At 35.6% G+C, this 24188-nt stretch overlaps 1 protein-coding gene across 1 annotated transcript in view; it reads left to right on the top strand.

Annotated features, from left to right (window-relative positions):
- SPIRE1 (spire type actin nucleation factor 1) overlaps positions 1-24188 on the top strand; it is a 207688-nt gene that overhangs the window by 99923 nt on the left and 83577 nt on the right. The window contains exon 5 of the mRNA XM_023523983.1: positions 3844-4061. Coding sequence (XP_023379751.1) covers positions 3844-4061 — 218 coding nt within the window. The remainder of the gene's footprint in view (positions 1-3843; positions 4062-24188) is intronic.

Below are 24188 nucleotides of genomic sequence, written 5' to 3'. Positions count from 1 at the left end.
CCTTAGGCAAAAATTTAGTAATTTATCCTGACTAACTATATGATGCTAAATTTAGTGAAGATGATCTTCGTGCAGTTTTAATTTTTTTTTTTTAGTTATTTATTATGATTAATACATGATTATACTCAATGGGCAAAACATTTTAATATAGTTTAAAGTAATATTGTACCTAGGTTTTCGCAAATAAAATTGTAAGCTATGTTTGTGAACTGAATATTTTTTATATTTGAATTTCAGCAGCTGAGAATAAATTATGAAGAAATATTGGAATCTGATATTATCAACAAAGGATTATGGTGTGACAAATTCTAATTATTCAAAGCACAGAGACACAACAAGAATAGAAAGTACAGAATAGAGGGTAAGATACAAAGGCAGACCTTAAACTTCTAAAAGGAGACCAAAGAGACAAGGTGAAAGAAATATTTGAAGACATACCAACTTAAGAATTTTTCAAAACTATGGAAAACACTATGCCATAGATTCAGGAAGCCACATAAACCAAAGAGCAAGATAAATGAAGAATCATGTAGTTTCATTAGAGTCAAACTGCTAAAAACCACTAACAGAAAATCAAAAATCATCCAGAGATAAAATTAGACTGTACCTGACTTCTCAACAGAAAGTAGAAGTCAGAAGACGGAAAGAAGTATCTGAAAAGTTCTAGAATAGAACTTATAATTCTTTACGTAGTAAAATATCTTTCAAGATTAAAGGTAAGGTAGATCTTTTTCTGAAAAAGAAAAACAAGAGTGGCTTAGAGTGGGAGCTGGGGAGCCTATCGGTGGCATTTAAAGTTATAAAAGTAGACAAGATCAGCCAAAGTAAGTAGAGGGAAACCCAAAGATTCAAGATCGAACCCCCAACATTATGATTCAACTTTACAATTTATTCATAGAACAAGGAAAGGTAGGTTAAGTAAGAGATTACATAGCCTAGTCCATTCCTTTTAGAAATAAACTAAAACTATAAAAGGTGATTTTGTTGCATACTTACTGTATACCATGCTCTATGCTTAAATACTTTAAGAACATTATTTTCTTTAATATAGAAGTAATATACATTAATTCTAGAGTACGATGCATAAGAACTTGGGATCTAGAATTAGACTGTAAGGGTTCAGTTCCAGTTTTACCGGCTAATTCTGTGACCTTGGGTAAATTAGCTGTTCTAAATCTTAATTTCCTAAACTCTAAATTGGATTGTTCTAAGGATTAAATGTGATGATCCATATAAACACAGAGAACAAAAATATTAAATGATACATTGATACTGAAATAGCCACTACAATTATTTCTCCTCTGTGGGTTTATTTCTCCTATGTCTCAATGGAGATTTTGTAGAATTTTGTTCTTTGTTAAATTTTTGAAGCATTAAATTGTGATAAAATATGAATAACAAAATTTCCCATTTTAATAATTTTAATGTGTACAATTCAGTGGCATTAAGTACACTCACAATATTATCTACCAACATACTGTCTCATTCCAGAGCTTTTTTCATTACCCCATACCCATCACTTCCTATCCCTCCTCCTTCAGCCCCTGGCAACTACTAATCAGCTTCCTGTCTCTTGGGATTTATATATTCTGGGTATTTCATATAAATGGAACCATACAATATGTGACCTTTTGTGTCTTTTTTTTTTTTAACTAAGCATACTATTTTTAAGGTTCATCCATGTTGTATCATGTGTCAGTACTTTATTCTTCTTTATGGCTGAATAAGATTCCATTGCATGGATAATACTACATTTTGTTTTTTCATCGGTTTAGAACATTTGAGATGTTCCTGGCTTTAGGCTACTATGAATACTGCTGGTATGAACATTCATGCACACGTTTTTGCTTGAATACCTACTTTAATTTGGGGGCGTATATACCTAGTAGTGGAATTGCTGGATCACATGGTAATTCTGTTTCTAACTTTTTGAGGAACCACCAAACTTTTTCCCAGTGGCTGTACTATTTTGCATTCCCATCAGCAGTACACAAAGGTTCCAGTTTTTCCACCTTCTCGCCATCACTTATTTTTCCATTTTTTGTTTGTTTTTATGACCATCTTAGTGAGGTATGACTGGTATCTCATTGTGGTTTTTCACTAATTGTATTACTGTCACGTTTACTGAATATAACAAAGAATTAAGGGAGAACTTAGAGCTTTATAATGCAAATGATGGACCTTATAACTATAGTACGTGGATATAAAATTATTATTTTATGGAAAGAAAATTATTCCCATGCACCAGGCTCTTGATAGGATGTCTTTCCAATCTAATAAATTGGATGGTGTTTGATTTTTCTAAATTGTTGGGCATGATGTTAAATTACATGTTGTAACCACAAGTGCTTTTTGGAGGTTATGGGCTATATATAATAAAGGACATTAGGATTGGAGGTATCACCAGTGGGGTCATGTTGCTCTCTGTTCTCTTTCTTCCTCTTTTCATCTACAGTTGAGGCATTTTCCCAGTGTTCATCATGCCTTACTGACATTCTTTTTATTACATTTTGCAATTCAGCATACACTAGAATGAACCTGGCCTTTAGAATCCAATAGGACCATGTTGAATTCCCCTTCTACCTCATATCAACTTTATGACTATGGACAAGTCAGTTGACTGCTCTTAGCTTTAGTGGCCTTTACTATAAAATGGGGGATAATTCAAAGTTACATTGAAGAATAAATGATACTGTGCTCTGTATATGACATGTGAAATATAGTGCCTGGCATGATAAGTATTCAATAAATGGTAGCTATCAAAATAGCTGAGTTGTGATCAATACTCAGTAAACAGTAGTTCCCTTTTTGCTCCCAACCAAAATTTTTACATATGTCCTATCATTTTCAAATAGAAGCTAACTAATTCTAGTAAGCTCATCTGTGCTGCGGGGTGTTAATTAGTAGACCACTTTTACCATGTAATTGTGTGAACTTTACTGATGGTCTTCTGATGCCTTAAGTTTTGGCTCATGGGAATTGCGGAATTGCCTTGCCATCCGATATGAAAATATCAGGTGTGTCTGGGTTTTTTGGTTACTGTTGTTGGTTGTTTGTTTTTGCATACCGGATGTTGAAGAGTACCCTTGGAAACAAACATGTGAGAGGTGAGAGAAACAGAATTGGGCAGATGAATGAGTTGAGATGCAGTTACAACTGGCCTCAGCTAATTCTGTGGAAACTTCAGAGCTAGAATAGCTTTCTAGATGGCCCATCTTTGTACAAGGTGGCAGGACTTTGTACTCTTGCGTTGGACCCGTAATGAGATGCAAGCTGCTCGAATAGGGGACCTTGGACAAGGTGGCTCTCTTCAGCTAATGACACTTCTAGAGAAGGATTTAGCTGGACTCTGTCAATTGCCAATACCCCCAGTAGCTGAAGGAATTCATTCCCAAAGTAGAATCTGGTCAGCACACTGTGGTATCCATTACAGTAGTTTAAAATGGCATCTCATTATTACTGTAATTTGTATTATTTGATATGTCTTTTAACCATATGCATTTCTCCTTTTTGAATTACCTGCATATTTCTTCCTTTTTTCTATGTAGATAATATATCATTGAATTGTTATTTTCTTGTCATGTATGTTACAAATATCTTTGGCTTTTATGCAGCTCCTTCTTTATATCATGAGAAGTATGTATTATGATCAGCTGGACTTCAGGTGGTTCTCCACATTGATTATTTTATAATTTGGTTGTAATTTTAATGCGATCCTGAGACAAAGTGAACCCCGCTTTTACCTAGTCTGCTATCTTGACCAAGGTGTGTCTGTTTTAAAGGTACAAAAAAACCCCACAAATAATAAACAAAACACCATTATTTTATTTTCTTCTTCTGTAGTTATGTGCTGCCCATCTCCCAACTGAATCAGAGGCACCAAATCATTATCAGGCAGTATGTCGTGCACTTTTTGCAGAAACAATGGAGCTGCACACCTTTCTGACTAAAATTAAGAGTGCAAAGGAGGTAAGTACTACTGATTTCATATTTATTGGCATTGTGAAAGATAACATGAATTTTCAAGATTGTCCATCATATTATTTGAAATATTTATTACTGTCCTTCTGATGAGTTCTGAAATTCATTCAAGAAAGATGCAACTTAGGCAAAATATATTTTTAAAAATATGTGTGTAAATATTATAAAATAAAAACTTTCTTCCAGCTTTATTGAAATATAATAGACAATTAGTTGCTTGTATTTACATTGTACAATTCAATGTTTTTCAATTATAGTTGACATACAATAATATATTAGTTTCAGTTGTACAGCATAGTAATTAAAGATCTATATAACTCACAAAATGATTACCCCACTACATCTAGTACCCCTCTTCTTCATTACATATTTATTATAACATTATTAACTATTTTTCTTATGTTATGCTTTATATCTCCATGTCTATTCTGCAACTATCCATTTGTACTTCTTAATCCCTTTGCCCTTTTTTGCAGTCCCCCTAAACTCCCTCCCATCTAGTAGCCCTCACAATATTCTCTGTATCTATGGGTTTATTTCCATTTTTGATATTGTCGACTCTGTTCTTTAGATTCCACATGTACATGAAATCATGCGATATTTGTCTTTCTCTCTCCAACCCATTTCATTCAGCACAATATCTTCTAGGTCCATCAAAGCAATATCTTTCTCTGTGTGCATCTTTTAATCTGAAGCGAGTCTCTTATAGGCAGCATATGTAGGGGTCTTGTTTTCTTATCCATTCAGCTACTCTATCTTTTGGTTGGAGCACTTAATTCTTTTCATTTGAGGTACTTGTTGATAGGAATGTAATTATTACCATTCTTGATTCCTGTTTTTGACACATGTTTTTTCTTCTTAAAGAAGTCCCTCCAACATTTCATGTAGTAGTAGCTTGGTGTTGATAAATTCCTTTAGCTTATTTTTGTCTGGAAAGTTCTTTATCTGTCCTTCAACTATAAATGATAGCTTTGCTGGATAAAGTATTCTTGGTTGTAGATCCTAGGTTTTTATCATGTGGAATATTTTGTGCCAAGCCCTCTGTCTTGCATATTTTCTTTTGAGAAATCAGCTGCCAGTCTTATGGGTGCTCCTTGTAGGTAACTAACTGCTTTTCTCTTGCTGCTTTTAGGAGTCTTCCTTTGTATTTAACCTTGGTATTTTAATTATGATGTGTCTTGGTGTGGGTCTCTTTGGATTCCTCTTTCTAGGGACTCTCTGAGCTTCCTGGGGTTGTATGTCTATTTCTTTCACCAGGTGAGGGAAGTTTTCTATCATTATTTCTTAAAATAGCTCTTCAATGTCTTGTTTTCCTTCAGGTACCCCTGTAACATGGATATTTTTACATTTAATTGTGTCTCATAGGCTCCTTAAATTACTTTTATAGTCTCAGCTTCTTTTTTCTTGCTGTTCTGATTGAATGCCCTTGGCTTCCTCATCCTTTATATCGGTGGTCCAATCTTCTTCTTTATCCACTCTGTTGATTCTCTCTCATATACTCTTCATCTCAGATAATGTGTTCTTCATTTCTGACTGGTTCCCTTTTATAATTTCCATTTCCATTTTTACATTTTTTATCTCTTTGTTAAAGTTCTGAGTTTATCTACTGTTCCCCTAAGTTCATTGAGCATCTTTATAACCAACGTTTTGAACTCTGCATCTGTGAGATTGTTTGGCCTCATTATTTCTGGATCTCTTTTCTTTTCTCTCATATGGTTTCTGCTTCTTTGTCTTCCCATTTTGGCTGCCCCTCTTTGTCTGTTTCTATGTACTAAGCAAAACTCCTAAGTCTCCCAGTCTTATTAGCATGGCTTTGTGTAGTAGGTGTCCAGTGGCACAGTCCTAAAGAGGGTTCAGCTGCAGGCCAAGTTTAGCCCCAGCCTGTGCCCGTCTGGGGCCACCTGTTAAGATTCAGCCAGAAACCCACAGATACCATGTTTATAGTTGGCTCAAGAAACCATGCCAGAAACCGAGGCCAGCTGCCTCCAGTGTGGGTCTAGGCGCTGCTCAGCAAGGAACACCTGACTCACTGAGGATATGCCTGAATGTGGCTTGAGTGGGGCCGAGTTGAGGGAGGCGGGGTTTCAGGGATTCCTCTATGTGGAGCGATCTCTGTTATCCAGTTTGTTGACATCTCAGCTATGGCGGTACTGCCTCCACACACTGGGAGCAGGGAGGGCTCAACAGGGAACAATGGATACTGCCAGCACTTCTGCCTGGGAGAGATCTTCTCCTCTGGTCCTCACTCCAACAACTCAGTGTCCCCGTAAGTCCCTGGTGTCCCTTATGGAGCCGACCCTGCATTGGTGCTCAAAGCGAGCAGGTCCGTCACCATGGAAATCCACTCATGGACACGGCCCCTTTAAGAGGTATCTGCCACTGCTGGCTGCTGCTGTAGCCTCTGTTCCACTCAGCCGCTCTGGACCTGGCAGCCTCGTGTCTTCGCCCCCTCCTACCTTCTACCATTGCAGGTTGATTAATTATTTTTCTCCCTAGTTGTAGTGCTTTTGTTCATCTAGATCCCAGGTGATTTTCCTGCTGTTTGCTCCATGTTTTTGCCACAACTTTGATTTGGTTGCAAGAGGGATGAACAAAGCCTCTATCATCTATGCCATTTTTCCCAGAAGCCAAAACAAAGATTTTCATAAAGCATCCTTAGAAATGGTAAATAAAACTGAATTGGCTTAATCAGTTTCCCATATATCCGATTTTCACCCTTTTTCTGACACTTCTCTTTTAAAACATGTTAGTACCTCTTTCAGGAAGGGGTAGGGACTCAGAAAAGGATGATACACATTTGATGAGTTAGCCATTTTATAGTGGATACAATTAAATATTGAATGGATAAAATGTGAATTAATATTCGAATTATCCAAAATCTTATTTTAGCTATTTTAATGATTATTTATTAGTGTCTATGAGTTAAAATGTTGTATGTAGAGTACAAAGAGAATCATTCTAATTTATTTTCTAGTGAGTTGCCATATTTTATATCATACAGAAGATATAGGATCTGTATAGTGAAGATTCATGAGATCTGTGTAAAGCAACACAGCATCTGGCACACAGTAAATGCTTAGTACATGAAAGATAGTGGGCATCATTTCTAAAGTGCAAAGTTTATCTGAAACACTAGTTTAGAACTTGAGATGACACATAGTTTGTGGAGGTACTCATGTAAGATGTGTGAGGGAGGAAGGAAAATACTAACCTATGTTAGTCAAATAAAGCTAACTAGCTCTGGACTCATAGATAGAGAACAAACTGATGATTGCCAGATGAGAGTGGGGTTGGGAGGCTGGGTGAGAAAGGTAAAGGTATTATAAATTAGTTATGGGGATATAAAGTACAGCATAAGGAATATAGTCAATAATGTAATGACTATATATAGTGCCAGGTGGGTACTAGACTAATTGGGGGGATCACTTTGTAAATTATATAAGTGTCTAACCACTGTGCTGTTTACCTGAAACTAATATAAAATAATACTGAATATCAACTGTAAAAAAAAAAAAGATGAATTAGCTATGGTAAATAAGTTAAGTTGTCATAAATAGTTAAGTATGTCAGTCAGATCACGCTTAATCACCTTAAATGAGTGTGTTTTCTATGTATGAAATAGAGCTCTAAGCATTCCTCTTCATTTCTAGTCAGGATACTGCTTATAGTCTACCTTTTTATTATAGACTAGTGAAAAGCTGTTTTTTTTTTCAGGATTTTGTAGAATTGGACCCAAGAGGAAAATCTTCAAACAGAGTGTAAAGGATGAACTATGTTATTTAAAGAATAATAATAAATACATGGACTAGCTTTTCCTCCTGGGCAGAACCAGAGGATGCAGGGTCCAGTTAAAAGTTTCAGAGTAAACATCTGAAAGCACATTCTTAAATAAGATTTAGTAAATAGTAGAGAAGATTACTTTTTAAGGTTATAATTATCTTCCCCAGCTTATTAAGACTGAAATTGCTTTATTTCAAGCATTATTTTTTAAATTTATTTAAATGTTTCAAGTATACAGTACATTGGTTAGACATCCATATAGTTCATAAAACGATCCCCCCAATTGCTCCTTCCCTCCCCTGGCCCTCCACCTAGCCATCATATTAATGCTCTTTTGTGCTCCCCATCCCTGTGACCAACTATCAACTACTAATTTGTACCTTTGTAAGCCTTTACCCTATTTCCTCAGTCCCCCAACCCCCCATACCCTCTATCCGACATCAAATTGTCCACTGTATTTGCGAGTCTGGTTTTGAATAGTTTGTTCTTTTTGTTCCTTTGATTCCTCATATAATGAAATCATACAGTATTTCTCTTTCTCTGTCTCACTTATTTCACTCTGCATAATAACGTTTAGGTCCATCCATGTCATTGCAAATGGTAGGATTTCACTTTTTTAATGGCTGAGTAATATTCCATTGTATATATGAACCATAATTTCTTTATCCAGTCGTCTGTTGATGTGCATTTAGGTTGCTTCCATATCTTGGCTATTGTACATTGTGCTGCCATGAATATTGGAGTACATAGATCTTTACGAATTATGGTTTTCATTTTCTTTGGATAAATACCCAGAAGTGCAGTTGCTGGGTCAAAATGTAGATCCATTTTTAATTTTTTGAGAAACCTCCATACTGTTTTCCACAGCAGCTGTACCAATTTGCAATCCCACCAACAATGTATGAGAGTTCCCTTTTCTCCACATCTTCCTCAACACTTGTTGTTTTTTGACTTATTGATGATAGCCATTCTGAGAGGCGTGAGGTGATATCTCATTATGGTTTTAATTTGCATTTCTCTGATGATTAGTGACCTTGAGCATCTTTTCATATGTCTATTAGCCATCTGTATTTCCTCTTTGGAGAAGTATCTGTTCAGGTCTTCTGCTCATTTTTTAATTGGATTGTTTGTTTTTTGTTGTTGTTGCGTTGTATAAGTTCTTTTTATATTTTGGATGTTAACCCCTTGTCAAATGTGTCATTAGCTAATATCTTCTCCCAGTTGGTTGTCTTTTTGTTTTGTTGATGGTTTTCTTTGCTGTACAAAAATCAAGCATTATTTTTAAGGTGGCAGTACAGTTTTGTGGGGTTACTAGAGTAAATTAATTGATCTCTTTTTAAAATCCTTTCAACATAGGCATTCTTAGGAACCATTTCTGAGCTTCAAAACAATATTAAGTAATTTTTCTACTCCAGTGATCTTAAAAAAATTTTTTTTTGGCTCTTAATTAAAACTTTGCTTTTTCAAACATATTCTCAGAAAGAGGTTTAAACATTATCAAAGTTTATTTAAATAAAATTCTCACAAGTTGAGTAAAAGAACATGAGTGTCTGGAACCATTGGTGGCTATTTAGTCATGCTCACAATGACTGGCCAGGCCATTTCCAAGGTTTGGTACCTTAAGGTAAGGGTTCCAGCCTATCACCCTCTGGCATCACCCCAAATCTAGTTTTTTGTAGATAAAACTTTGTCTTGTTTTCTCATCTACTACTATTATTTCCTTACTTTGTTGATCTCTTCTCGGCGTGTTCCATTCTTCTCTCTGGAAACTGCTTCAATTTTTAAAAGAATTCCTCAGTACCCTCAGGCTCTTCTTAGAACACTAGTTCCCCCAAGGGTCGTACTTTTTCTTACTTCCTTCTTGAGGGAAGCTGCTCTCTCCTCCATATCATCATATCACTGGACTGGAATGGGTTGATAATATTCTCTCTTTCCTCTACTGCTTCCAAACAGTTACTCTTCATAATTATATAAAAAGCTTGTGCCATACACTTCTCTTTTTCTTAAACCTATGGTCACTGTCATCTGTCATCATCTTAAGTGATTTCTTTGATAAAGAGAAACTATAGCTTTGTAACCTTGACTTTTCTCTTCTTCAGTACTCTGCTTACCTAAGCACACCTTTGTCCTTGAAATAACCTATGATCATTCCGCCTTGGAAATCACAGGCTCTCATTTCCCAGTTCCTAACTGTAACCCCTGCCCTTTGAGCTCTTTCCTTCAATTCCACCTAAACTAGTCTTCCAGTCTCTTGCCTCCCCATTTTCTTCCAGTTTACCAGCCCTTCCTGGATTCACTTCCTTTTCTGTATGGACTATGGACAGTTACTTTACCAGGAGTTCAGGTCCTCATGTCTAACGTAGATTACGTAGATTACTACACTAGCCTTCCATTGGTCTCATCGCTGTAAATCGTCTCCATTCAGTTCATCTTATACACTGTCTGTGAATGATTCTTGTAGATCACAGATCTGACTTTAGGAGTCCAGCTACAGGCATAAATCTCTGAGTGATCTTTCAGGCCTGACTGTATGCTGGCTTTCCCTGGCAAGTCTTACAGGGGAAGCTGCCCTCCCCACTTGTTGCACAGCCAGAGTACTGTACTCTGACTACTAGTTTTCTGCAGGGGATTTCGAGGACTAAGAGCACCCTACTGGCCAGCCATGCTCATATGCACGTCTGCATTCTTAGCCCAGGCGCCTCCACTTGAAGGTCCTTGGCTGAGGCCCTTTCCTCCCCTCTGACTCAGAACTTTCCATTTCTGTCCTTCTCTTTTTTCCTTCCCACCGGCCCTTATGTCCATTAAATGTCAGAGCCTTTTCCCTAGTGCTCCCGAGCAGAAGGAAGATTTCCCCATCTGTACTGCCTGTTACCTGCCCCTCTCCCAGTGCTGTTCTGTAGGGAAAAAAATGCAACAAGGGGAGCAAAACATCCTTTTTGACCTCTTGTTTACACCGTTGCAGTAATTGAATAAAGACTTGATAATTACTTTCAGTTTGGTGCATCATAGCTGACCACTAGACACACCTGGCAATTCGACAGAGCCATGTTGCTTCTCTGATTAATATGGCTCCCCATCAACTATTTGAAAACTCCATTGTATTCTATGCAAGACTTTTCATCTGCTTGTTTTTTAATTCTCCTTTTCAATACTACATTCTTTGCATTTTACGCTATCCAGTCAGAATTACTTATAGTTTCTGAATACAACATGTGATTATATATATGTCTGTGACCCTTGCACGTTCCATTCTTTCTGCCTGGAATTCTTTCTCCCCTTGTCTGCCTGGTAAATTCCTATTTATCCATTTAAACCCTGCTCACGTGTTACCTGCATGTGAAATATTTATGATTTCCCTCCAGCCCTAACACAGTTTTATGCCATCCACTGCCTCTATATTTTATACGTCCTTCAGTCTTGCACTTCTTATACTCCATGGTAGTTATTTGCTTATGTCCTTATAATTTTTTGTCCACACCTGGACCAGATGCTTCTTGAGATAAATGGCTGTGTTTAAAATTATCTTTATATTAATGATTCTTTATGCAATATGTGAATATAGGAAATACTCTAGAAATGTTTGCTGATCTGAATATATATAGTATATTTGTATTTTTCCAGATTTTATTCTGTTTGAAAGAAAGCAGTTTTGAAAGCATTTCTGACTGTTAGAAAAATTTTAGCCAAAATGTTTCTAGTAAATATGAGAACTTTTACGGGGGTATAGATGAGGTTTTTGGGTGGGTGCTCTTGCCATTCTTTAAATTTACACATAAAATTCATTTAACAGTGAGTCTTAAGAAGGCAAGCTGTAAAATATGTGGAAATCCTGACACTTAAGAATATTCTATATTATTTAAATAGAAATTTTTTGCTACATAAATTTCCTGTCAATACTGAGGTTTTAGGAATAAAGCCTTAGAGGGTCCAAATGGGTTTCCTTTTCCTCTGCAATGTGTGCGGCTTTCTTAAAAATTACAGAAAAATTTCATACATGTTAGATCATTTAGTGCGTTAGTCATTTTAATCTTTTCTCAAGATTACTAAATTGACACTAGTAATGAAATACTCTGTTAATTTGATATGTTTACTAAAGATCTCAAAATACTTTATATATTTTAAGAATCAGATAATCTTTCTTCTATACCTGTGAGTTAGTGTGTATCAATTGGAACTTTCAAAGTAATAACCTCTGATTCAACAAGGTGATTATCCGATTATCAGTGATGCTTCACACTATGTGTGCGTGTGTGTGTGCGTGCGTGCGTGCGTGTGTGTAAAATTAGGGTAAAATCTTAGTATGCTGATAATGTCCCTGATTTGATAAGAAAAAGTAATTTAATCATATTAAATTTCATATGTATTTGATTAGCAATTTATTAAAATATCAAACCCATAATCTATTTCCAAGTGTTATAATTTTTCTGTAAAGTGGTAATTACATTTACTAAACCTGGCTACTTTACAAAGCACAAGGCCTTGTAGTTTATCATCTGTTTATTTAGAAAGCAAATTCAATTTCATTGTAATCTCTTTATAATGTGATGATTTTCTTCTTAAACAGTGACTGAGATCCTTTAAGGTTATTCTCTGAATGATAGAGAAGATTTGGATAGGCCTGCTGTTAACTGCGGCTCAAAGGCAATTTGATATACTTGAAAGTAAATACATATTACCGTATTTCATCAGCAATTCGATACCCTTATATGTAAGTATAGATGGAGAGACTATCTAAGCAATCCATTTAGTACATCAGGCTGTATGAAAGAAGAGACAGTCTGTGCCCTACTGCCTGTGCCCCACTACAGCTCAAACCCTGCCAGCAAGTGTGTCTAGTGAGCATGTGCAGTGGAGAGTAGAGAATTTAGCTTGACAGTTCAAAATGTAAATTTTTTATTGGAAAAAAAGAAAATTATATTAATTGTAGTGTTCTTTAATTCATTGCTGTCTGGGTAGTTTTTGGTCATTGGTCCCTGGTTTTGTTATTGTCAAATGAAATTACTTATCAGTTCCTCAAACTTTGCTCTCCTGTGTTATATTCCTACAGCTATGAAGCGGCCTTTGTTGCTTACTCCATTTAATCCTCATGAATAATCCTTTGACTTACTTTGATATAGGCTTCTGAGTGGGGTTGGAAAGAAGTGTATGTGAGCCAGGGAGAATAAAATTTGGAATTGGCGGGAGAAGAGGGTTCACGAGTGAACATTTGTACACACACATGTCTGTCTGTCTGTCTCATATGCACACAAATGGGAATGGGATAGCATGTTAAGTTTAGGTATGAAATACTATGGAGATGTGAAATGGGAACATTCAGGCATATCATAGAAATGTCAGAGTCTGAGATAAAATAATTTTAAGACTAGAAAATCAGTTGATATTATTCCAGTGTGTTTCCACACGCTCTAACCATCATTGCTTCCATGTTGAGAGTATCTGGTATGTTTGCCCCCTACCCCAATTTTTCAGTATATATATTGTTTCACAATAGAGGTATAACCATAGTAGAAAACAACTTGATCTATCAGAGAAGTACGTTGTTTAAAAGAATCTTTCTTTTGAAAGAAGAATCCTTTTTTCAAGAAAATAACTCATTTTTTTCATTTATTTTATATTTAAAATATATTAACACTAAACATTTTTAAAAGCCCCTTCTTTGGGCCTCGGCTGAAAGAGTATCTCCTCAGACCTCCATTAAACACCCTTATATATTTATTGCACTCAGCCTTTTTCTTTAAAATTGCATTACCCTGTTTATTTCCTTCCTAGCAGCCATCACAATCTGTAGTTGTCTTATTGGTCTATCTTCTTACTCATTGATATCTGCCACTAGAATATAATCACATTGAGGGCAGAGACCTTTTTTCTCTAATTCACTGCTATATCCTAGATACTTACAGAGTCTCTGTAAGTATTTGATCAGTGTTGAATGAATTAGAGAATCTGTACTTCTGATACTGTAGATCTGATTCCTTACACCCATCTTGAATCTTGGTCCGCTGACACACTTGACTTGTCTCCAAAATGTAGAGCTTCCTTCATGTTCTCACTGTCTGTACCTTCCTCATACAATGGTCTGGCATCTCTTGCCTGAGCCACGGCAGAGCCTCCTAATGTTATTTCCCTTTCCACATACAGTCTGTCCTGCAGTGTTACATCTCCTTGTAAAGATGTTAGCTCCTTGATACTTGTAGGTGGAAAGTGTAGACACCTTAGTATGACATAGGGAGCCCTGTACATTCAGGCCTCAGTTTGACTTCTGTGGGCTCTTTATTCACTGTTCTCTATCATGCACGCATGTTCTGCTACCTTTCCTTCAGGCCCTGATCACCTAGGGCCTCTGCAACTAACTGAAATGTCATTTTTGTCTCTTCTCTCACTTAGAAAATGCCTACTTATTCTTAAGTCTCAAATGTTCACTATTCTGAAATGCTTTGTCTGGTCACAGTTAATTTCTTTATGTGTTCATTCATAGAGCATTCCGCTGTGGCTTCCATCACTTATCACACTGTATTGTAATTATTGTTTACATACATTTTCTCACTAGACTGTGAACTTCTTAAAGGCAAGGACTGTGTTTATATTGCTAACACTGTCATAGAGTTAAGGATCTAGGACAAAATCTCAGCTTAGTACTACAGTAGAGCTCTTTATCAGTGAAATTTTTTTAAACCTAATATCACATTTTTGTTCTAGAATTTTATTTTTCTAAGTGTTTGACATATTCACATTCAGAAACAAATAGAGCAGAGTAGAATTATCCTTAAGTTCCCTATAGCCACTCTCTCACATTCATCTTGTCCGAAGTGGGAGCCTGAGGGGTAGCGGAGTGAGAGCGAATGCTTCTCAATTTTTATTAATTTCTATAAGATTTCCACTTTGAAGAAATTTATGTACTTTTGAGGAAAAGATCCAAAGCCCTCAGCAGCAACTCTGAGCTCAGACTATTTATGTCACTTTCACTTAAACAATTATAATCCCTTAGTATTTCTTTTTCATTGCTTGTGTGAACACTTCTGTCCTCATGACGTTCCTGTTAATTAGGTAGCAGCATTACCCTTTGCCTCCCACCATTTTATAGATAGGAAACTGAAGCATAGTTTAACAACCTGTAATGAATTAGCTGTCCATAGTGATAAAAATAATTGGGACTAGCACTACTTTTTAATGTTTTAGAAAAAGTGACAAACAGCAAAAATGAATCTTGAGGTTAGAGGTCAAAATGTGAAAGAAATGTCTGTAAACCTCAATATGGAAGGAACTGGGAGATTTTGGTGAAGACGTGCAAGAATGTGATAGTCATATTTAGCTATTGCAAATGCTGGTGAGTAAAGAAGCACTAGATTTCAAAAGAACTAGGATCAATTGGCAAAATTCATTCATTCATAGAACACTTATTTAATGTGTCTTCTACATGACAGGTGCCTACTACAACTAATAATTGCTAATATTTGTTCTGTACCTTGTGCAAGATACTGTTCTAAGACTTTTGCATGCATCAATTGATGTGATTCTCACAACAAGCCATGTGCTAAGTGCTATTGTAATTTCCATTTTCATTGGAGATACAGTGGTGAACAAGGTACTCAAGTAGTAATGTCAGTCTAGGAGCAGCCATTACAAGAGGGTGATGAGGGCTGTGGTGAGTGAAAGTGGGGTGCCCCAGAAGCGCCCAAGAAGAGCATTTAACCTGGGAATGAAGCATTTTGTTTCCTCTGCCAGTACAAATAGCTACAGCTGTTTAAAAGTAGCATTTTGCCAGTGTCTTGATTTTCTAAATGTTTAAATGATTCTCACTTACATATGACTTTATTTTAAACCTCATTAGTCAAATTCTTCTGAATGGTTAAATCTTACCTTAAATTTAATAAAATCCTACCATGGGAGGATGATTTCTAGATGCCAGGATTAGAAGCAATTTATCTTTAGCTGCTAATGTTTGACCAGATATTGAAATTATGGGGTAAGAAGATGAATTGGAAATATGCATGGCTCATTACGTATTTCAAAAGATTATATAAGTATATTTTACACTGTATAATCACAGCTACTAGTGTGACACTTTTATTAAGTGATTTACATATATTATTTCAGTTAGTCCTATGCAAGAATCATAATTTCATGATGAACTCTTTGAGCTCATTTTATCTTTTAAATAAGACCATTGCTAAAATATTTTACTTAAAATAGAATATTATACATAGTAATGTAAAATGGAATATTATATATCTAAGTTATCTTCTGTTAGGAGGAAAAACAATTTTTTTAATTGACTATGCTGTTATGAAATTTTTTTTGTATTTTTTCAAGCAAATAACCATATTTTATATCTGCAATTGGTTTAAAAAATCAAATTCGATATTTCCCACCCACTGTTTCCTATCAGATAGTAACCAGATCCACCTGTATCATAATGCCATTGCCAGTTAACACATTGACTCAAATTAAGACATCTGCTGGGGACATGCCTTCTGGCTACCTTCTGCTTGAACATACTCATAACAATAAAGCCATAAGACATTCACACATTTAAGTGTATTTTAATCACTTTCTCATATTCCCTGCACATCCCTCTCCTCGTGACTGCCAACAACTCCAATAATAAAACTGTGGCATTTAAGTTAGCTAGAAATTTCTCCCTAGAGCTAAAATGGATTTCTATTCCTTTTTGAAAGAATCTACCACCAGATGTCTGTCTGTAAGGTTGCCATTTGTTCATTTTAATTAGATGATCCATCATTTGTAACTTTTCAGGGTCCTTGTCAATGTATTTTTTCTATTTTATTATTTTATGGATGTTAGTAAGTATTCAGAGCACTTACCTCATCATTAAATTACCAGTCATTAAATTAAATTACACAATCATTAAATTACCCTCTCTGCCCTATGCATCTTTGCTTTCATTACTAATCTCCCTATTTAAATGTTTCAGAAGAATCTTTTAACCTAAGAACATGTTAGAACTCTTCTGCCTTTCAGGTCTTGTAACTTTTTCAATTTAATTAATTTTATTTTAACAAATAAAAAAATTCACATGGTTCAAACTGCAGGGGTACAAAACTATCACAGTAAATTGTACTCGTCTACTTCTGTCTCCTAGCCACACAGTTCCTTTCCTACAGGCAACAAATAGTGTTAATTTCTTCTTTGTCTTTACAGAGAGAGTTCATGTATAACTAACAGAAAGATATCAACTTTTTTTCTTCCTTTTACGCTGTTCTGACTTTCCTTTCTTCATTTAATAATGTATCTTGGAGATAATTTTATATCAGTATGTAGTGTTTACATCTCTTATGTCTTCATAATATTCTATCATGTGGGCATACTATAATTGATCTAATCAATCATCTTTTGACAGCTGTTGAGTTACTTCCAATTTTTGGCTATTACAACGGTGCTGCCTCGAATAGTTTTTAACTTATTTTTCATGGATGTGATCATTTATGTAGGACAAATTTCTAAAAGTAGAATTGCTGGGTCAAAGGAAATGTTTATTTATAATTTTCATAAAATATAATGAAATTGTCCTCCATAGAAGTTTACTAATTGCTACTCTCCTTGAAATATGTGTTTTCATACATCTTCTGAAAATAGATTTGCATTTATTTATTAGGAAAATAGCTTTTAGTGATATAATTTATAAATATTGTTTATAATATTTAAATGATCATTTTATAATGATCACTGCATTTCTATAGGTGTGAAGAGTTGACAAGTATAAAAATGGAAAGAGCAGATGTCTTTAGGGAGATACTGAGGCCAGTTACTTGGGGCAGAGACAGTCATTAAACACTCAGCCTCTGTGTGTGTGTGTGTGTGTGTCTGTTTTAATTAAAATGGAAGAATTTAATTGAATGGAGGAACAAAATTCCTTTTCTAGAACGTAGAAATGAATTTTCATTTTGATGACTTCATTTATACTTTTTCTAATATTTGCTTATGAATTCAAATTAAGCTTTACAGAATATCAATTTATAGTTTAGTTTCTAAACATTTTATATTTTTCATTACGTCAAACACTCTTAATCTCATACTTGTTGTAGTTATCTTCTCCCTACACCACCCATGTCTTTAAGAAAGTGCCATAAAACTTGATGAAAATATAAATCATATTCTTTAGCAATTATCCATTAACTATTTAATGTGCTTGGGAGACTTCCAGTTTTCAGAAGGAACTCCAGGGAGTGTGTTTTGTACTCCAATTTCCAAAATATTAATTTTGGACTGGCAAATATAATAAAATATTTTTTTTCTATTTTTCTGTGGTAAAAAAATAGCTGAATTAGAAAGGGCATCATGGCTTTTAATCTCCGTGGCTGGTATACATGTTCTATTTATTATAGGCAATATTTGTATTAGTGACTTTGTCACTTGTGAAATGTATTTGATAGTCTCTATGTAAGTAATTTATTTACAAGTATATTAGCATATTTTAACTGAGTAAAAATAGCTTTGTTCAAGTAATTATTGAAACATACTCATTTTTGCACATTTAAAAGTAATGTACCCATTGCATAGGAGAATACCGTTAAATGACAAATAGTTAACAATACAGAGGAAATTTTTGATCATCAAAATGCTGTTATTAAAATATTTTAATACCTCAATATATTTGTGAGTAAGGGTGGTTTAATCTAAAAAGAGGCATTTATATATGAGATTATGTCAAACCTACACAAGTAAATTAAAATTATTCCCTGAGCATTTGATATGCTTGTGATTCATAGAGTAGATTTCTTTTTTTTTTTTTTAATATGCCAGGGACAGAAAATATTGGCATGGAGCACTTCTAATTGCTAGCTTGAGAATGGTTATGTCAGAAATGGAGAGAGTTAATTGCTATGTGGCTGCTCTCAGAACTTTCTCACTATATTTCAAGCACAGGTTGGCATCTGTTATTACATTTGTGCAAGCAAAAAAATTTATTCAGAAGCTAGAATGTAATTGACAGAAACTTGTCTCTAAAACTAGAAAAATCTGTCATTTATTTTCAAATAATTCATTTGTTTTTGCTGCTAACAAAAAAACTGATTTAGAGTTGTACATTTGTTCAAGCTCCTTCAATTATAGTGTTTATAGATTCTCAATTATTTTATGTTGTTTTATTGCTGAGTCAGGATTTTTATTTCATAAAGAGACTAGAGAGAGGTCTCATTTGGTAAAAGAATTTCATGTTTTTGTGATGGAATAAAAGTGTTCATAATCAAATCCTTATATTCATTGGCTTATAAAGCTAATACCTATTAAATGTTTAGTATGAGCCAGGCTGCATGCTATATTTCTCCAGTATCATTTTATGTAATATTAACAAGATCCAAAAGGTAATAATTATCTGCATTTTACAGGTGAGAAAGTCAAACTGAGGATCAGCAGTTTAATAACTTGTTCAAAGTCACACAGCTAGGAAATATCTGAGCTATAATTTGCACTCCTGTTCAGAAAAAAATAAAGAAACATGAAATTCTTAGACCATTCATTGAAATTGTCTCCATAAAGAGCAGATAGGGATTTTATCACAGCACATATAAAGGTAGAGATATGTAAAGACATAACAGTAAGGCCATTGTGACTACATTTACTCAGATGTGTCAGTATAGTGAAAATGAAGGTTGGATGGAAAAGAGGCCCGATGTTTCTCATACCATTCTACCAGAGTACTCCCAAGACAAAGAAACATGTACTTATAGTTCTGGACTAAGAGGACATAGTAAATTATAACTGTTTCCACTTTAAGTGACAGAAATCCACTCACATTAGCATGGGTGGAATGGGGCAGGATTTATTGGCCCACATACTTGGGAAGTCTAAGGGTATGGCTAGCTTTAGGTATAGCTGGATCCAGTATTTCAAACCCTGTAGTCAGGGCTGGCTTTCTCTCTCTCCATCCCCAGGACTGGCTCTTATTAAAAGGCAGGTAAGATAACAGTTTTTAGCGCAAACCTCACATTCTCTCAGTTCAGTAACTCCAGCAGAAAGTCATTTCTGTTAACGGGGGCAGAAAGGTCTTGGAGCAAGATATGGAGCCATGTACTCACTTGAGAACCAAACATTGTGACTGGGGATGTGGGCTATGCTCACTGGTCAAGGCGGTATCCTCACCCTTGTGAGTAGGTGATGAGGTGCTAGTCATGGGCTTAGCCCTATTTAAACTCTAGGGAATGCATTCCCTACAGAAAGAAGGATCTTTATTGAAGGAAGGGAGAGAAAGGGTTTCTAGACAAAAATGATGGATGCCCACTGAGTGATATATATATATATTATCTATATATCTCTATTGATAGATATATAGATATATGTTGATATAGATATATATAGATATATAGATATATATAGTTCAGTGCAAGTCAAAATGTCTTTGAAATACTGAATTCTACCTTTAAAATTCATGAAAATTTTGTTTTATATGTCTACATCTGTTAAAATGCTGTTAAATGTTCCATGTGTGGATTGAGTTTCCCTAGGAAATAGACTCTGATGGGTAAAATTTGAATCAGGAGATTTATTTGGGATTGCTTTGGGGAATACCTGTAAGGGGGGCGGGATGAGGGAAAAGTTGAACTACGATGTAGGGCAGCAGGCCTCAGCTTATCCCACGGGAGCTCAGAAGCTGGGATGGCCCTTCAGAGATTCTGGAATTGAAGTAAGGAGGCCTGATCCATGTACTTCCACATGGACCAGTGATTGGATGTGGGCTGCCCAGAGATGGGTGTAACCTAGGCAAGGCAGCTCCCTACACTGAATGCTGAGTTCAGCTCCTTGCGGGGTGGGGGAAGGATTAGGCTGTGAGCAGCCTGTGGAAGGCACTTTATTCCTGGAAGGCTTGAGAGGGTGGGCAGTAGACTCGGGCAGCTTACCACAGCATCCATTACATTATCTTTGAGTGACATTAACTCTAGGAAAATGTGTCATGTTTATCTGTCATTGTAAATGCTCCCTAACATATCCCTATACTGTTTGACCATAGGTCTCCATTTCAGGGCCATACCAGAGACACTGGAAACCCATCATAGGGGATTCAGAAAATAAGACAAATTAGGAAGAAACTGAAGCAGAAAGAACAGTGTAGAGACCTACTATAATCAACTTTATGGTGGTAGCAGTAGGAATCAAGAACAAAGATAAATATTTTTGTCTAACCAACGACTTCCCATCTTCTACTGTATCTATGCCATTTGTCTTGTCTTCTCATGTTTTGACCCTTAAAGGACATAAAGACCATTGGGAATTTTTAAAGACAAAATAGGATTGTAAAGATTAGTTTTTCCATGATGTTTTCAGCTTTTTAAAAATTATCTTTGGTTTATAGATTTTAGGGTAATCAATATAGTACTTGCTGTGGAATCAGCGTTTAGACGTCAGAGGAAATACAGCAGAAAGAACTTAGTTCAAAATGGGCATATGCAGCCCCATACTGCACTGTGGTTATGGACAAGGAAAGATGTGTTGTTAGGTTGTTGGTTCGTGTATGTATGCTTGATTTTCTCAGGCATTAAAGTTTCAAACTGTTTTATTTTGATGCTGATTGAATCTTTTTGACCTGTCTAGTACTATTATTTCATTTCTTGTGTATATTAGGCTTGTGTTTCTTATTTTCTTTTTATTTACATATTTGTTTTAGTTATTATTTATTTTATCACTTAAATGTAGTATGAGCTTGGGTTGCATTTTATTCCCCTGAAGTGCAGAGCACATGTTTTTGTGTGGCATAGGTAAGATTTTTCTTCCCTACCCCTCAAGGAGATTCTGAAATTAGAGAGGAAAATACAGATTTACCCCTGAATGATTTTCCTCTTATTAAAGTTGACTTGATAAGAGCTATTGAATAGATTTTTTGAATATTCTTATTTAAAAGTATCTTTAATCACTTATTCAACAATTATTTACTAAGCCCCTACTAAGTGCAAGGCACTATTCTGGAGATTGGAGGATCCCATCAGTGAACAATTACATCAGAATTTCTCATGAGGCTTACGATCTAGCAGGGAGAGGCAGACAGTTAACATACTAAGTCATGTGGATTGTTAGAAGGCAGGATGAGCTTTAGAAAAGAGGTAGACTGGGGAATTACTAGTGGCAGGGTGTGGGGCTTGGCATTTATATAGAATGGTTAGGGTAGGCCACACTGAGAAGGTGACATCTGAGTAAGAATGAGAAGGATGTGTGGGAATTAGCTATTAGATAGAGTGGATATCTGGGTAAACCATTCTAGGGAAAGAGAATAGTCAGTGCAAATGCGCTAAGGCTAGAGTGGGAAGACAGTAGAGATAAGGTACTTATTCTCAGCTCTCATTTTTTGGGTTGGGAGACAGGAGAGTGCTGCTGCTGTAGCCTGATAGAGTCCAAGGGTGCCCAGTTCACCTCCTTATCTCTTCTCTTTCACCATATTAATTGGAAAAAACTAGAAGGAAGACTCTTCTAGTTAATAGAATAATATATACTTTAATTCTTTTGGGGACGGAGCCTGGATTACAGTCATCAGAGGAACACAGAAAACACGTGTGCCTCTCCCTTTTGGTTTCCTCACTCAATTCTGATTTTGATATTTGATAGTTTGTGGACTTGTGTTGAAATCTCATCAGAGATTTATTTAAAAGATAATAAGCCCCTATTGAAAGATTAGGGATTTTGAATATCAAAAATATTGTATATGCCAGTACATCTGGTACATCTTTAAAGATAGAAAACTGGGAATCCTAAGTTAGTAATGATCATTACTGAGATTTTGACAAAATATCACACTGGATGTTAACTACCCATTATCTACAAAGCCCAGGTATAAGTCATAAATTCTATTCTTTTTCCTTGTGTAATATATCAATTTATACACATTTATTTTAGCAAAAATAAAGTAGAACTTTATCTAGCTGTTTTCTAAAAGTTATATAAGCCACCGGGGACAGCATCAGGATACTTATGTTCCCAGCATGACCGTTCGTCATCTGGGGTCCCATCCACACATCTTACTTCATATCTGAGACCTTGGTGCCACTTCCACCTGCTTCAGTCCTGCTCTGTCACTTGCCTTTATGGAATCTCCAGGCATGTCAGTTAGCTTTTGTGAGCCTCAGTTTTCCCCAGTAACATGGGTTATGGTTTGGTTAAATGATGGTTGCTTAAAGGCTTAGCACTTATTAGCTGTCCTGATTATTGCCCTAGCATCCTACTACAATCAAGAGCAGTAGCCAAGACCATTGGAAAAGAGCAAGGCTCTGGATGAGGAATAGGGAATGGGGCTGGGGCAGTGTGGAGAATTAGGATATATATGTTTAGGGAGTTGCTTTTCCCCAGAGGCTGTAAATTCAGGGGTCTCCTATGTTTCATTGCTTATATTTTAAATACTCACAACATTGTGAGATACACAGTAGTATCTTCCTTTTAAAGGAGGGGAACAGGAGGCCCAGAGAGAGTAAGCCCATGACTCAGGAGTGGCAGGTGTCTTTTTACATATTCTCAAACAGGAAACCTGACTTTTCTTTTTTAAAATAATTATGGAAACACATTCTGAAACGATCAGAAATACTTTTCCCCCCTAATTTCTTTCTTAGGGAGAGACAATGCATTATTTATACCACTTTTTCTTCAAGTCAAAGAGTAATTTTATTCTTTCTGAGTTAATACTCCTATACATTATTAAGTTCAAAAAATCAGGTGAAGTTATTCTCATTTTTCAGATAGTTAATCTGAGAATTTTTTTGTTTTTAAAATTATTTAATTTATTGAAGATGACATCACTTAATAAAATTCTATAGGCTTCAAGCGTAGAGTTCAATAATACATCATTTGTATATTATGTGTTCACTCAAAGTCAAATCTTTCATCACCATATATTTGGTCCCCTTTACATTTATCTACCTCCCTCTGGCAACCACTAAACTGTTATCTGTGTCTATGAGTTTTTGTCTTTTTCATTTGTTGCTTTCAGTTTTATATCCCACATATGGGTGAAATCATATGGTTCTAAACTTCTTCTGTCTATTTCAGTTAGCGTGATAATCTCAAGATCCATCCATATTGTTCCAAATGGTAGTATATCATCTTTCTTGTGGCTAAGTAATATTCCATTGTATAAATATACCATGTCTTGGCCACCATAAATAATGCTGCAGTGAACATTGGGGTGCATATATTTTACAGATAAATGTTTTTGACTTTTGGGGGTAAATACCCAGAAGAAGGATTGCTGGGTTATATGGTAATTCTATCCTTTATTTTTTGAGGAAACTCCATACTTTCTTCTATAGTGGCAATACCAATTTACATTCCCACCAGCAGTATATGAGGGTTCCTTTTCCCCCACAACCTCTCTGATGCTTATTATTTGTCTTGTTGATGATAGCCTTTTTTACAAGTGTGGGATGGTATCTCATTGTTGTTTTGAATTGCATTTCCCTAATAATTTGTGAAGCTCAGCATCTTTTCACGTCTTT

The sequence above is a fragment of the Pteropus vampyrus genome, unplaced genomic scaffold (assembly GCF_000151845.1).
Source record: "Pteropus vampyrus isolate Shadow unplaced genomic scaffold, Pvam_2.0 Scaffold434, whole genome shotgun sequence".
NCBI classification, from domain to species: domain Eukaryota; kingdom Metazoa; phylum Chordata; class Mammalia; order Chiroptera; family Pteropodidae; genus Pteropus; species Pteropus vampyrus.
Note: the sequence above shows the minus strand (reverse complement) of the source record. Positions and strands in the feature narration are given on the sequence as shown.